Source organism: Eurypyga helias, unplaced genomic scaffold (genome assembly GCF_000690775.1).
Source record: "Eurypyga helias isolate BGI_N326 unplaced genomic scaffold, ASM69077v1 scaffold32764, whole genome shotgun sequence".
NCBI lineage: Eukaryota > Metazoa > Chordata > Aves > Eurypygiformes > Eurypygidae > Eurypyga > Eurypyga helias.
The window spans coordinates 1-12,840 of NW_010246135.1; the positions used below are offsets into that span (position 1 = coordinate 1).

Here is a 12,840-nt window from a genome sequence, read left to right on the forward strand (position 1 = left end):
GCGTGGAGGCAAAGTACCTCCTGAGCGGAAGCGTTTTGTGTTCTCCTGGGGAGTCAGGCATGACTGCTGCTGACTGCAGCCCTGCTGTCGCCTTTCCTGACAAGCCTCCCGGGTCTGAATTTCCCGAGAATTGGGCGCTTCGGCACGGCTCTGTTTTTGTCTCCCTGAGGGAACTGGGCCTTGGTATCTTGGCGCTGAGGGAACCAGCGCTGCCGTGGTGCGGGATGGACAAACTGCTGAGGCACTTAACACCCACCCCGAATCTCTCTGCCCCCGCTGGAGTCTTGGCCTCCCGCCCTTTAACCCCAGGGAAGTCAGCCATGCCCACTACTCAAGAAAGAATAACTCACCGGATTCATTAATTAGATTTTTTTATTTATTTTTGTACTGCAGTTCAAGGCGATTCCTGGCACAGGTTATACAATTGGTGCAGCTCGCACGTAACACGCCGTAGCATCCTCTGAGGACAGTAATGAACTCGCGTTCCCCCCCCCCCCCGATACCAAAGAGCAAATACAATCTGTACACCTGCCTTTCATGAAAGACTTCGATAAAGATTTCTTATAAAATCGACAACGCGGCCGTAACTCTCTTTCCTATAAGGATAAAAACGTGAGCTTTTGCCTTTATAAGAGGCACACATATCCTGAACCTCACAAGCAGTACTCTGGCTTTGTGAGCAAGACATCCTGAGGAATTTCCTCTACGTGGGTTGAGTTATGGTTTAACCATTTTCAGAGCATGCTCAGTACAGTCTACAAATATTGTAGAACGCGTTGAGGCACCCACAGGCAAGCTAGGCTTTCAGACGTGTCCGGATAGACTAGCTGGCCGGCTTGAGGCACCGTGGGCGCCTGTCGCTATGGCTGGGCAGCACGGGTGTGGGTAGCTTGGAGTCCCAAGTGGGGCAGGACAGAGCAAAGGGCTCCTCCTGAGCGGACACTTTTGAAAGTGCCTGCCTGAACGTCTTAGAAGTTACTGCTTTCTCAGTAGACGTACGCGTGCAACCTCACCGAGGCTAAGAACAGTCGGCGTTCCTCCCTGAACAACTCTCAGTCCCCCGAGCAGGAGGGTTACATCTCACATTCTTTTAGAATAACTTTCTCTCCACGTGGTGGGATGGTTTCAGTCCTTCTGGAAGAAGGGAAGCAGGCATCCAAGCATAGCAATGCTCTGCAAAAGGAAAACGTTCTTCCCTAATCCTGCGAGGAGCAGGGGGACTTGTATAGCAAGTCACGGTCTCCTCTGGAATACGAGGAAATGTCCGGGAACACATAAGCGCAGTCTTGGGCTACCAGGGCCTCCAGAGGCTGGAGGAAGGTTTCAGTGCTGCTTGTTTTGCCGGGGGCCGGTGGGTGGAAGCGGGTGCAGAAGAACCAGAGTCCTTGGGCACGGCTTGTGACCTCTGGAAATGGCAGATTAGCTTCATCCGGGTTTCTGTGTTTGCTGAATGGAGAGACAGGAATTGCAGCGCTTCCTTGAGGCACCAGGCATACCCTTCGCAATAATCCTGCTGCAGGCTTTTGGCAGATGCTGCGAAAGCTGAAAAGGCAGGAGAGAAGTGTTACGCAGGGAGACTCAGGCTGGAGTTTTGCCGAAAAGCAAGGGCAGCGAGCGCAAGGAGGGGATGTGCTCACCTCGGCTGTATTTCAGGTAGCTGACGGTCATCTCCAGGATGTCGGCTTTCTCCAGCTTGGAGTTGGGCTGGTGTCTCTGGAACTCCTTCTCCAGGAGCAGTTTCAGCTGCTCGATGCTGCTGTTAATCCGATCACGACGCAATTTTTCTACAATGGGTTTCCTGAGCTGTAACAGAAAAAGGGAAGAGGACAGTTAGCGGTGAGACTTTCCCCTTGCCGTCTTTAACCTGCTGCTGAAGGCGTTCAGCCCTTCTCAGCTCTTTGCCCTTGACAGGGAGAGAGCAGCTACTTACTCTGTTCTTCTCTTTGGGCGTTAGGATTTCCAGGGAGAGCGCACTGGGTGCCATTATCCCAAGTGCTGGTTTCAGCTGGCTGCTTGCGGGTGGAGAAGGGAGCTGGGAGTCCCTCTATTTATACGCAGCGGCTGCATACAAATGTATGGGTCCTAAGCCACTTCGAGTTTCCCACAGTCCATGGCCAATCCATTCGTGCCCTGGGACAATAGAGGAAGCATCTATTACAGCATGGCAAATTGACTGTGAATTGCCTGGGGATAATACCCTGCTCCCAAAGGAGCAGGTGGACTGGGGAGTGTGTGACACAATAGGGCTTGGCATTACCACGCTGGGGTAAGAACGTGGGAAAGCGTTTGCCGTCATTATAATCAAACTTCTGCCTGATGTTTGGAACGTCAGCGTCTCAATGTGCTGCCTTTTCCCAGGCTGTGGTGAAATTAAGCGCAGAAGGCTGATCCCAGGAAGAGATAATGCTCTGTGCCCATGACCAAAAAAGAGGTTGAAAAGGAAAAGATGCAGAATTAGAGGGACTAAACCCTTTCATTGACATTAAACCGTGCTTAGATGAATACAGTACCAGATAATTTTGGGGTAACTAGAAACTAAAATCGAGGGAAGCAGTTGGCTTGAAATATTTTCTTCTTCGTTGTTCAGACAGAGTCGCTCTGTAAGTTATATTCAGAGCTCTTCCTTGCTTTTGTTTGGGTAATCTGGGTGTCCCTACGGCAGCCCCGTGACATGTAACAATTATGATGCCTTTCTCAAACTTGTCCTATTTAATTTCATGCCACTTTGCAAATGCCTCGCTGTTCCTTTGGTCCTGAGTCTCCATGTAAAGCACCTAAATATACTTTACAGGCAGCTGAAATGCTGTGAAAAGTCAATTTGTGTATACTACTTTGCTTGTGTTATCCCACTTGCAGGATGTAGACAGAGGTGCTAGGATAGCCTTGTGCCTCTGTTCAGTCCTGGGCTTTCTCAGTACGTGTGCCACGTGTACTGCGATGAACACAGGTAACAGAGTGGAAAGGACCAGGATTATCCAGGATTAAAGCTGCTTTGTGGATATTTGGTTTTTTGGGCTACTCCAGGTTGCCCGCTCAGGTCTGCTGCCCACCCCAGCACAATCCAATACAAAGCCAGTCACGTTTAAGATCCCCCAGTCAGGCATGTGAGGCCTCGTATTGGCAAATACCAAGTTGTGCTTTCTGGTACATCTGTTTCAGCTGTAATATGTGGAGCTCTACGGGTTTAAGGAGAGCTGTGCATGGCCACAGTTATTTTTCCTTAACATGTGTTCCCTGGTCAGAGGCTAGAACAGGGAATAAGCCTCGATTGTCGCTAACAGGCAGGCTGAGGATGTTAGTTTCCGAATACCTGTTTCTTACTACAGCCATATTCATGAAAACCCTACCTATTTGCTGTGTCTGCCTTTCAAAACTGGAAAAGAAACCTTTAATTTCACTGTGAACTGTGGTCAGCCTGTTTCACCTGCCCTCAGCACCCCTCTCAATAAGCCAGGGCCAAACCCTGTGTCCCTGGGTACCTAGAGAGTACCGGGTTCCAGCACACACAGTGTTGTTGCATAAAAGGATATGATCCTGCCACTAGTTATTAACCCGGAGCTTACAAAGCCCCTTTGAACTGCCAGGCCTCTCATGGCAGTGACTTTCATAGGTCAGCCATCCTCCCCTCCTCCCTTTCCAGCCCAAAGACGTTTTACATTTAGGTGGGTCACTTAGGGCTTTGACAGCCATCAATGATTAAAATTGTTACACCCTATAATTGAGCGGGGAGTGTGAGTCCTATTCAGCAATCAGTTGCCTGAATTATTTTGTCAACTTGTCATCAGCAGTATTACTTGCAGCCAAGGGCAATCCCTGGCTGCATGTTCTTGGGCCGTTATCGGAGCCTCAAGTCCAGCACAGGGCTCTGTGCGTCTCTCTCGGGGGTCACCTGGGATGGAAGGGACAGCAGGTCCTGCCACACACCGTATGGGAGGCAACGTGTTTGCAGCACCAGCGGGCTGGGAGGGAAGCTTTGACCCAATTTCCAGCTCTGGAAATATGAAATGAGTGGGTTTTAAATAATGCCATCCTATCCCCAGCACAATGCCCCTGGACTCCAGAGGGCTAAACCAACTCCCACTGATTAAAGCATTATTCCTCCCTGGAAGTGCTGGGCAGATGGTGCAGCAGGCGTTGGCTTTCTTGCGGGGACCCACAGAGGCACACTTCTTTTGTTGGCAGTTTAACACTGTCAATGGGGCAACGTGGGAAACCCCTGGAACGGCGGGCTCGCACCATCTGATGTGAATGGTGAACCAGGCGCGCTGCCTGGCAGCCAGCACGCAGAACAACGGCCCTCCGGGCTCGCACAGCTCCCAGCTTCTCTCCCCCTCCCTCCGGCTGTTGAAAAGACAGCAAATCTTAAATTACCCCCGCCTGCTTCACCTACCCTCTGTATGCTGCTGGTGGGTAAAAGAAACAAATAGCTCCCCCTCACCCTGTTCGGGTTGATTATTAAGGCCTGAAAACTTAATGGCAGTGGTGTCTCCCAGCTCGTGCTGCAGAATTGTCTAGACTAAGGCTGTCCCTGGAATATATTTCTTGTGGAACTGGGTGCGGCGTGCACTTTCTGCACGGATTTCGGTGAGGACAGACGAATCCTGTGCTGTAGGCACTGCGGTTGCGCTTTGTTAAAAGTCTGTAACTAGTTTGCTCGGTTTGGGCTCTTTTAAAATTCAGCGATAGCTGAATTTAAAAATTCTTTTAAAATTTAGTGTGGTAGCCTGTCCCACTGAAACACGCTTGTGACCCAAATCCTTGTCACTGTCCTTCATGTCCGTGGGAGGGGTTTGTGCCTCTCCCTGAGAGCCGGCATGGACGATTGGTTGTCTGAGGCTCAGAAGCAGGGCTTTGCCTGGTTTAGGAATGAAGGATTTGAAAGAAACAAATCCCTAAAATTGCCAAACGTCTGGAGTTGGCTAAACACTGTGACACAACGATTATCTTCTTTGGGAGATGGTGTGAAATCTGGACCCGCTCTCGAGAGGCGACAGGTACACGGTGGGCAAAGAGGCTCGTGTTCTTAGTGGCCTCGTTCCTCTGAATCATCAGCTTGTTATGAAGATGCACTTTTCAAAATAACACATGAAAACAGGGAGGTGTCTGGAGTGGTGTAGGTATCCAAGAGCATAAACCTGGAAACAATTGTCTGTATCTGTACTTGCACATCAGGCAGGAGTCCTGGCCTTTTCCGAAGGCAAGAACGCTGTACCACGTTAATTGTCTCCAACTGTAGATACTCACCATCAGACCCCAAGCTATGGGGTGCAGTCTGCGCACTGTCGAGGATTTGGGACACAGAGGTAACCAGCCAACCCCAGAGCTATCATCAGTGGGCTTGCGTTCATTATAGCCCATAAATCAAACCGGCTGGAGGATTGCTAGCCTAGGAGAGCGGTGCTGGGCCATGGATCTTTCTGCTTCTGGTTTGTAGGTGGTGATTTCAGCCCAGGTGCAGACTTACTATACACACAGCTTTCACGAAAGCTGCTGCTCGTGAGGCCAGTTGGCAGCTTTCTCGGCCCATCTGACACGTAGCTTTCCGTGGAGGGGAGCCCAGTGCGTTGTGCCGGAGCAACAGGTCTGGGGGAAGGTGAACTATCAGAGGGGAGTACAGAAGAACAAAAATTCATTGCCTATGTTATGCAGATTTAAAAAGCAGCGCTCCTGTACATCTGGGACTGTGCTTATAGCTCACAACTTGGTGGTTTAAGCCTCCCTTTCCATATGATTTTGAGGGCATTTTTATTTTAGACCACTTCCTACCTTCATGTCAGCCTGTCTCACAAACGCTATTGAGGGTGTTTTTAAAGAAATAATTACGATTTTTACTTTTTCTGTGCCTTCCTTAAATGGTTTAAAATCTTTCTGACAACCCCTCTTGAGGCACCTATTTAGTGTCAAAGAGCATAACGTTCCCAAGTTTTAAAAGGGCTCTCGCATAATACTGATCGATCAATGTGCTCCTTGGGAAAATAGCTCTCCAGATGGTCTATCGGGACAGGAATTGCTGGTCATCACAATGCAGAGCCAAAAAGCGTCACTAATGTGGGCTGTTGTGAGGCACGCTTCCTTTGTGGTCCCTTTGAATGTCATAAATGGGGAAGAAAGTGTGGGAAACTCTGAGAAACTCAGGCCCACACTCTGAGGTTAATAGGGGCTTTGTCAGGAGAGTATTCCTGGGCTGTGGGATCAGCATAATAAACAACATCTTCCCTAAGGGCGGGAATGTGTTGGAGCAGGGGAGGGTCACCCCAGGGGACAGAGAGGCAGTAAGAAGCTTTGCGTTCAATTATTATAAGTGATAATAATTAATAAATTGTAAACATAACCTTTGCTGTGCTGAGACCGGTGAAACCGGAGGTCTGGCCTTTAGCTCTGCGGTAACTGGTAAATGAAAGCCCAGAGGGGCAAGTCTCTGGCTGGCAAAAACCAGAAGGGTGTGCTTGCACCAGCCGTGGATCTGACTCCCTGGAGCGAATGGAGGCTGTCTGGTGGGATTGAAGACTCGGATCTGAGAGTCTCCCGTTTGTGCAGCTCTTCTTTGGTTTCCTGCTCTCTGTCCCATTTATGCTGTCGGTTTTAACCTGCAGTGACTCTGCCAACAGACGTTCGCAACGGGGTTTACTCGGGCAGGACTGTGGTAGCTGGGGAAGATGCCCACCCGCGTAACAACAGCAGTCCTCTCCATGCCCTGTGTGACTGTTCCCAGTCCCCGTGGTGTGCAGTCAGGTTGTGGTGTGCTTTGGGGCATTTTGACTGCGTCTGAACTCCCCCAAACTTCATAGCCACAAACTGCCTCGATTAGGCTTGATTTCGAAATGCAGAGGCCTGGATGAACAGCCTGAGTTTTGCTGGGATTCAGAAGCTTGCACTAATTGACAAGGAGTTGAGTAAGGTGAAGCGGCTTTTTCAAGATCGCTAAGCAACCACAAAATCTGAAAATATCTCTTCTGAATTATTTAGGAGCTCATTAGGAAGAACAAATCTGTCCGCAGCTCCTGATGAAGGGCAGAACTGTTACCAAAACCCCACCTTGTGTTGCATGGGCGGGCAGATGAAGAGCAACCAGCTCGTGCATTCAGGGCACGGTAGTAGCCAGGCTGACCCGTGCAGCATTAATGAGGCCGAGCGATGGGTTCTTGACCCGGCTACCTGGCTTTAGGTCTGCTCCTTACGCGTAACAGAGGGTTTCGCCCCAAATCAGGCGAGGCCTGATTAGTGCCTGACTAACCAGCTGCTGGACAAGGGCGGATACGCCAGGTTTCTTTTTATAAGGAAAGCGGCATATGCCAGAAACAAAGTTTTTCCAGGGCATCTCTCCCTGGGAGAGAGTTGAAAATGTTGACCCCCAGTGTTTCGTGCTGTTACTGTATCTCAGGAGGAATGAGAGAGTTCCCTGCCAGGTGCCCAAATCGATGTGTTACTGTGGTGGGGAAATCGTTTTGTGAACTAATTGTGCAGGTTTATTTGACTTTGAGGAGAAGGGAAAACACAAGGGGAATAGTCCCACTGAGCAATGGGTGGGAACTCTTGAACGGAAAGTGAATGTTCCTGGAGAGGGCGGTGCGTTTTGGAGACTCTTGGGATTTAAGGTGCTCAAGGGTGCCTTGAGGATCCCCTTCTTGTGCTTTTCTTCCTGCTTCCCTAAATACCTTCTGAATCCCTTTTTGCTTATTCACCTCATCCATTCCCTCTTTGCGTAGCTGTGTGGGAGGACAAGCACGCCCTTTACATCAAGGGCTAACCTTGCTCACATCACCAGAGGGCAGCTGACTTAATCCTCAGGGGACAGGGATGGTGTGGCCTGCACATGGAGAATTGCAGAAGAGATTAGCGGGGCTGGAGCTGAGGCTGCGCCCGGATGCTACAGTCCCTCTCTCTGCAACTCCCGGGAAGCCCGGGCTGCTTGGCTTGGGTCACCCAGCTGGTGCAAGCCGGGGAGACAGGCTGTTGTAAATCTCTGTGCAAGAGGATATGCTAGATGGGTTTTCTAAATTGAGGTGGGGTGATAAAAAATCAAGGGAGGATCATCTAAAAGTTACTTGGCAGAGAGACTGTCTCTGCAACAGGTTGGATAGGAAAAAACCCCTCAAAAGTCGGGTGGAGTGTGGCAGTTCCTCAACTCTGAACCACTGGCCCTATTCTTGGTGTGTTCTGGACCCTTAGGTGGATCCCAGAGAAAGAGAATAAACTCTTTGGAGGAAAGAAGAGTACAGGGGATTAATTTAGGAGAGGAAATGCTTTTTCAGTCTCTTTGTTATCAAATTATGTATACTTTTAGCCACATACAGGCAGGTTTCACTTCAGTAAAGAACGCAATTCTGTTACTGCCTAACAGAATTCATGTTTAGGTAACAGAAAGTGCTAACATTAAAAGACAACAAAAACTAGTTCACCCTGTTGCAGGTAGTTCCAAAGAGGAGGGTGAGATCCCCAGGCAGAGTCAGGTGCCGAGCTCTGTGGAAGTTATTAGGAGTTTTGCATGTTGTTTCCTTCTAAGCGGACAGAAGTTGTGAGTCTGAACTCGGGTTGGTGGGCAGATTAATGGGAAGAAATAAACTGGCTGTGAAATTAGGGGTTTGCTGAAGTCTGACTAGTTTGCCGTTAAGTATCTGGGCCTGCACCTCTCAGCGTCTCGCTTCCATTCCACCTCCGTGATAATTTTTGATCACTTCTCCAAAGGTTACTTCCATGCAGGATCTGAAATCCTGTTCTGCCAAATGAATTTCACAAATAGGAACGATACTGGGATGAAGGGCTCGGGAATATGACATCTGATAGCTTCCCCACTGCACGCAACAGAGGAGGAGCATTAGCCACCGCGACCATTTCAGAGCAAAGGATTAATGGCTAAAACCGTTTTTATTGTATTGTACAGTGAAGACAGCCAAGTGAACATCACACAGGATGAATACATCACAACTTTATAAAAGCTTTTTAAGCTCTTTAGCGTGTTCAGGGAATGATTATGAAGTACTTATTGCCTCCCTTCCTCCCCCTTTTCCTTAAGGTATGTATCCCAGGTATTTCCTTTACAAAAGGCATCAATTACCCCTCCACTGAGAGTAGCACACACTGACACCAAGAGAATTTTCCCTGGAGCTATCTCTCATCATCGTGATCTGTAAGAAGGTTTACAAAGAATAGCATAGGAACTTCAGAAGAATCAGCATTTCTTGATAACATCTTTCACTCAAAAGGTAAAGACTCAATATTCTCTTTATGATACAAAATACATTCTTCAAAGCGCTCCTTCCTTAGGACTCATCTGGAGGCAATGGAGCCCCTGAACCAGTGACCCAGGGAGGTAGAAAGACTTCCACAGGCTCAACAGCCTTGCCAAGCGAAAGTGTGATGGAAACCAAGGGCGTTTGGCTCTCCAAATCACCCCAGAACTCGGTCCTCTCTGGCTAGGAGCCACCAACAAAAGCAGCAAATTTGCTGCAAGATACAGACTCGTTCCTTCACTATGAAGGGAAACCACCCAGCGACCCTCATTTCTTGTGACAGAAAAACAATAACCGCCCCCCTCCCACCTTTGGAAAGCAATGTTTCCTACTTCAAAGAGGGACTATTACAACCACAGGTCCCTCTAGTTTCTGTAGCAAAACACAAGGATAAAGCAAAGTTCAGCAGAGGGCCGCCCAGGGCCTCCAGAGGGGGGGAGCAGCAGCCGCAGTCTTCTGGGCGGGTTGCTTTCTGGCAAGCAGGCAGGGTGACAGAGGTGGGCTGCGCAGCATGGGCGAGTACATGACACCTGCACCCACCTGAGCTTTGCAGAAATGCTTGATCAGCTGTACCTGAGTTTCCTTCTTGGGTTCATAGTAGGACAGAAAATGCATGGCTTCCTTGAGGCACCGCAGGTATCCGCTGTTAAAGTCCTGCTCCAGGCTCTTGTGAAGGAATGCTAAGAAAGAAAGAAAGAAACGAATGCAGCAGGTTAAGATCATGACCAAAACATGGGACAGTGCTGTGATTCGTGCGTTAAGTTTATTTCAAAAGCCTGAGTCCGGCAGCCTTGCCCGTGCGACTGGACTTGCTGTGTTACAGCCCTTGCCTGCTTGCTGCAGGGCTGCAGGGAGGGCAGAGGCCTGTGGCAGGAGACTCGGGATTTGCAACACACGCTGTGCACTCACTTGGGTCTCGCAGCTGGCTCTGCTGCTTCAGGTAGGTCATCTCCAGGCCAGGATGTCTCTCCAGCTTGGAGTTGGGCTGGTGTCTCTGGAACTCCTTCTCCAGGAGCAGTTTCAGCTGCTCGATGCTGCTGTTAATCCGGTCGCGGAGCCTCTTTTCCACCACCACCGGCTTCCTCAGCTGTAAGGGAGACGGAGCAGGTCGTTAAGGATTTTCTGCGACCTGACTAATTTCCCCTCCCGATGCCCTGATACACGTGTTCAAAGACGTTGAGAGCTTAGCGATGCTGCCTACCTCTTCTCTGCTCAATTTCCTTTTAAAAATCTGCGGTGTCCTTTATCTCTCTCGCACCTATCTGCCTTCCCCCACACCCCTTCCTCCCTCCGTATGTCATCTTTCCCAGGTAGTATTCATTTGATTCATAGAGTGCACACCAGCCATTCCAATCCTGTCAAGAGCTCCACTTACTTTATTCTTTTCTTTCGGCAGCAGCTTCTCCTCCACGTGGATCATGAGAGTGTTACTGGGAGCCATTCTGAGCGCTCTCAGCCCTGGGCACAGGTCCCCACGTCAGGCTGCTGCGCTGAGCGTTCCGTGCCTCCGCAGCTACCGACTGCCTGTATTTATACCTCGGGGAGCCCCGGCAGCCCTGTGAGCCTGGGCGCTGGTGGTGTTTCCCACAGCCGTCCAGCCAATCCAGGCACGCAGCCGAACAATAGAGGAAGCATCTATTAGTGCATGGTACGTTGGTTGCAAATGCCCCGGAGAGAATAACCTTCTGCCCACGCTGACGGGTGGAGTGTGCAGCCATGGCTCTTCAGGGCTGCCCAGGGAGCTGGGAAAACACTGACCCTCCAGCTGGTCGCTGGGCTCAGTTGTATTCCTCAGGCCCTGCTTGTGCCAGTCGCTTTTGTGGCGTGGAGAAGGCACACTTTTGGGGGAAGGAGAAGGGGAGCACTGTTAGGGTCAAAATGAACAGCACCAAGGCCATGTCTCTGCTCTTTCCAGAGAGGGCACTTTACGCCCGTCTCCCAGGTGCCGTTTGTCAGTGCGGGTGTATTTGTGCTTGTCCGTACAGTCATTACACCTTTAATGGGTGAGCCTGGTGTGAAACGACAGGTTGGCCTGCATGATGTTTCTAAACGCTGTGGAGAACCCACACGCAGGATGGTGGGATGTTCGAAGGACAGGGTGAATAAGTAGGGAATGGGAAGCCAGTGGAAATGGTAATCCCTGTTTGTCACTTCACACACTGAGGTCTTTGAGCCCGTTGCACCAGTGTTGCACTGCCGACGTGAAGGACAGCCACACACCTCCCAGCAGAGCTGGGCCCGTGCCTACTCATCCCTGAAGCTCTTTCCTTTCCCTTTTCTACTATCTTTTATAGAGACTTTTACAAGAATGATGGGCTAAAGAGTAGCATCAGGTTCAGCCCAGAAGCCCTAGGCCTTGGGAAGTCAGAGGCAGGTCGTCAGTGGGATTCAGCAGCTGATGCCCACCTTCGGACCCCAGCGAGGGGGTCAGTTCTGCTTCTTGCCTGAGATTGCTGGTGCGCTCTGTTCTCATCTGACCGAGCAGCACCGCATTGCCCTGCTGCAGCTTGCAGCACAGGAGATGTCAGAGACCACGTAATTGCCTCCCCATGTAACCTTTAGCATGTCACCCCCACTCCATTTTCTTATCTGGAAAACAGGGATAGCGCTGCTTGCTTGTATTTGCATGAAAGGGTCAATAGATTTAAGCAAGCATTACTGCTTAAAGGCAAGAAAAAGAATGAGGTTGTGTGGATGCTTTCAGGCCGTTCTGATGTTGTCTTGTGAGAAAAATCCCTGCCTGCATACAGCCCTTGAGGCAGCAGTGTAGATAAACCAGAACCCACCGGAGAGAGGCTGTGCGGCATCCTGCCTTCTGGGGGGCTACTCTCAGAGGTGTGCTCCTCTTCTCCCAGAGCACTGCCTGTGGACGGGAGCCTGGCTGGGCATCTGGAAAGGGAAACAGTGGAGGGAGGTGTGCAGCGAGGCGAGAAAGCCAAAGACAATTTCTTACTTGGAGATCCTGAAGTGAAGCCTGAGTTTAAGGGGCAGTTGACAGGAAGGAGGGCGGTGTCGCCGAAATAGCCAGCTTCGTGGGTTTCATTGTATGGGCCTGAATGGGCTTAGCTCTTTGTGAAGGGCAGATGTTGTCCTTGGAACCCTTTATTCCCTCTGTTTGTGGGAAAGCCAGGAGACAAGACATCTCATGCTCACTTTGAAGCAAAGGACTGTGATACAAACCGAGACGCAGCCTTACCTTTTGCCAGCTATAATACGGTGTTGTCCTTTTCCCTGTATTCTTTGGCTGGCCTTCCTCCAAAAGTTGGGGTCCTGTGTTTTCCTAGGAAGGGAGCAATGGTGGCAGGCCTTGAAGCTAGGAGCTGGCAGGTAGGCATGTCCCAAGCTGGCTGAAGAGACTCTTTGCTGTCAAAAACCATCTTTTTCCCAACTCCCGAGAAGCAGCCCTGACTTTATTGCTGTATTATAACTGATAGCCAGATGGTCTTTTGGGAGTTGGATTCTTCCCCCTTAAATCATTCAGGCTCAAGCACCGTCACTAATGTCATGAGTAGTTGCAAGGCACACTTCTATTGTCCCCACAAGAAATGTTATCAACAGGGGAAAAGTATGGGAAACGCAGAGAAATTCAAACCCACGCAGCCTGGTGCTA

At 50.1% G+C, this 12,840-nt stretch overlaps 2 protein-coding genes across 3 annotated transcripts; both read right to left on the reverse strand.

Moving 5' to 3' along the window:
- Positions 1 to 992: 992 nt before the first annotated feature.
- Positions 993 to 2,000, reverse strand: LOC104508612 (transcription factor HES-5-like). Of its 2 annotated transcripts, none has more exons than XM_010150301.1 (3): positions 1,931 to 2,000; positions 1,638 to 1,803; positions 993 to 1,542 (listed from the first exon to the last, which is right to left on the reverse strand). In XM_010150301.1, exons 1-3 carry the CDS (start codon positions 1,982 to 1,984, stop codon positions 1,292 to 1,294), a joined length of 471 nt encoding a protein of 156 aa, XP_010148603.1. In that variant the 5' UTR covers positions 1,985 to 2,000; the 3' UTR covers positions 993 to 1,291. The 2 variants fall into 2 exon arrangements, with proteins under 2 accessions (XP_010148603.1, XP_010148601.1); XM_010150299.1 differs by having other exon boundaries at positions 1,292 to 1,542; positions 1,617 to 1,803; positions 1,931 to 1,984.
- A 7,632-nt stretch (positions 2,001 to 9,632) lies between these two features.
- Positions 9,633 to 10,671, reverse strand: LOC104508613 (transcription factor HES-5-like). Its single transcript, XM_010150302.1, has 3 exons — positions 10,606 to 10,671; positions 10,140 to 10,317; positions 9,633 to 9,910 (listed from the first exon to the last, which is right to left on the reverse strand). The coding sequence occupies exons 1-3, from the start codon at positions 10,669 to 10,671 to the stop codon at positions 9,633 to 9,635; spliced, it is 522 nt and encodes a 173-aa protein (XP_010148604.1).
- Positions 10,672 to 12,840: the final 2,169 nt, after the last annotated feature.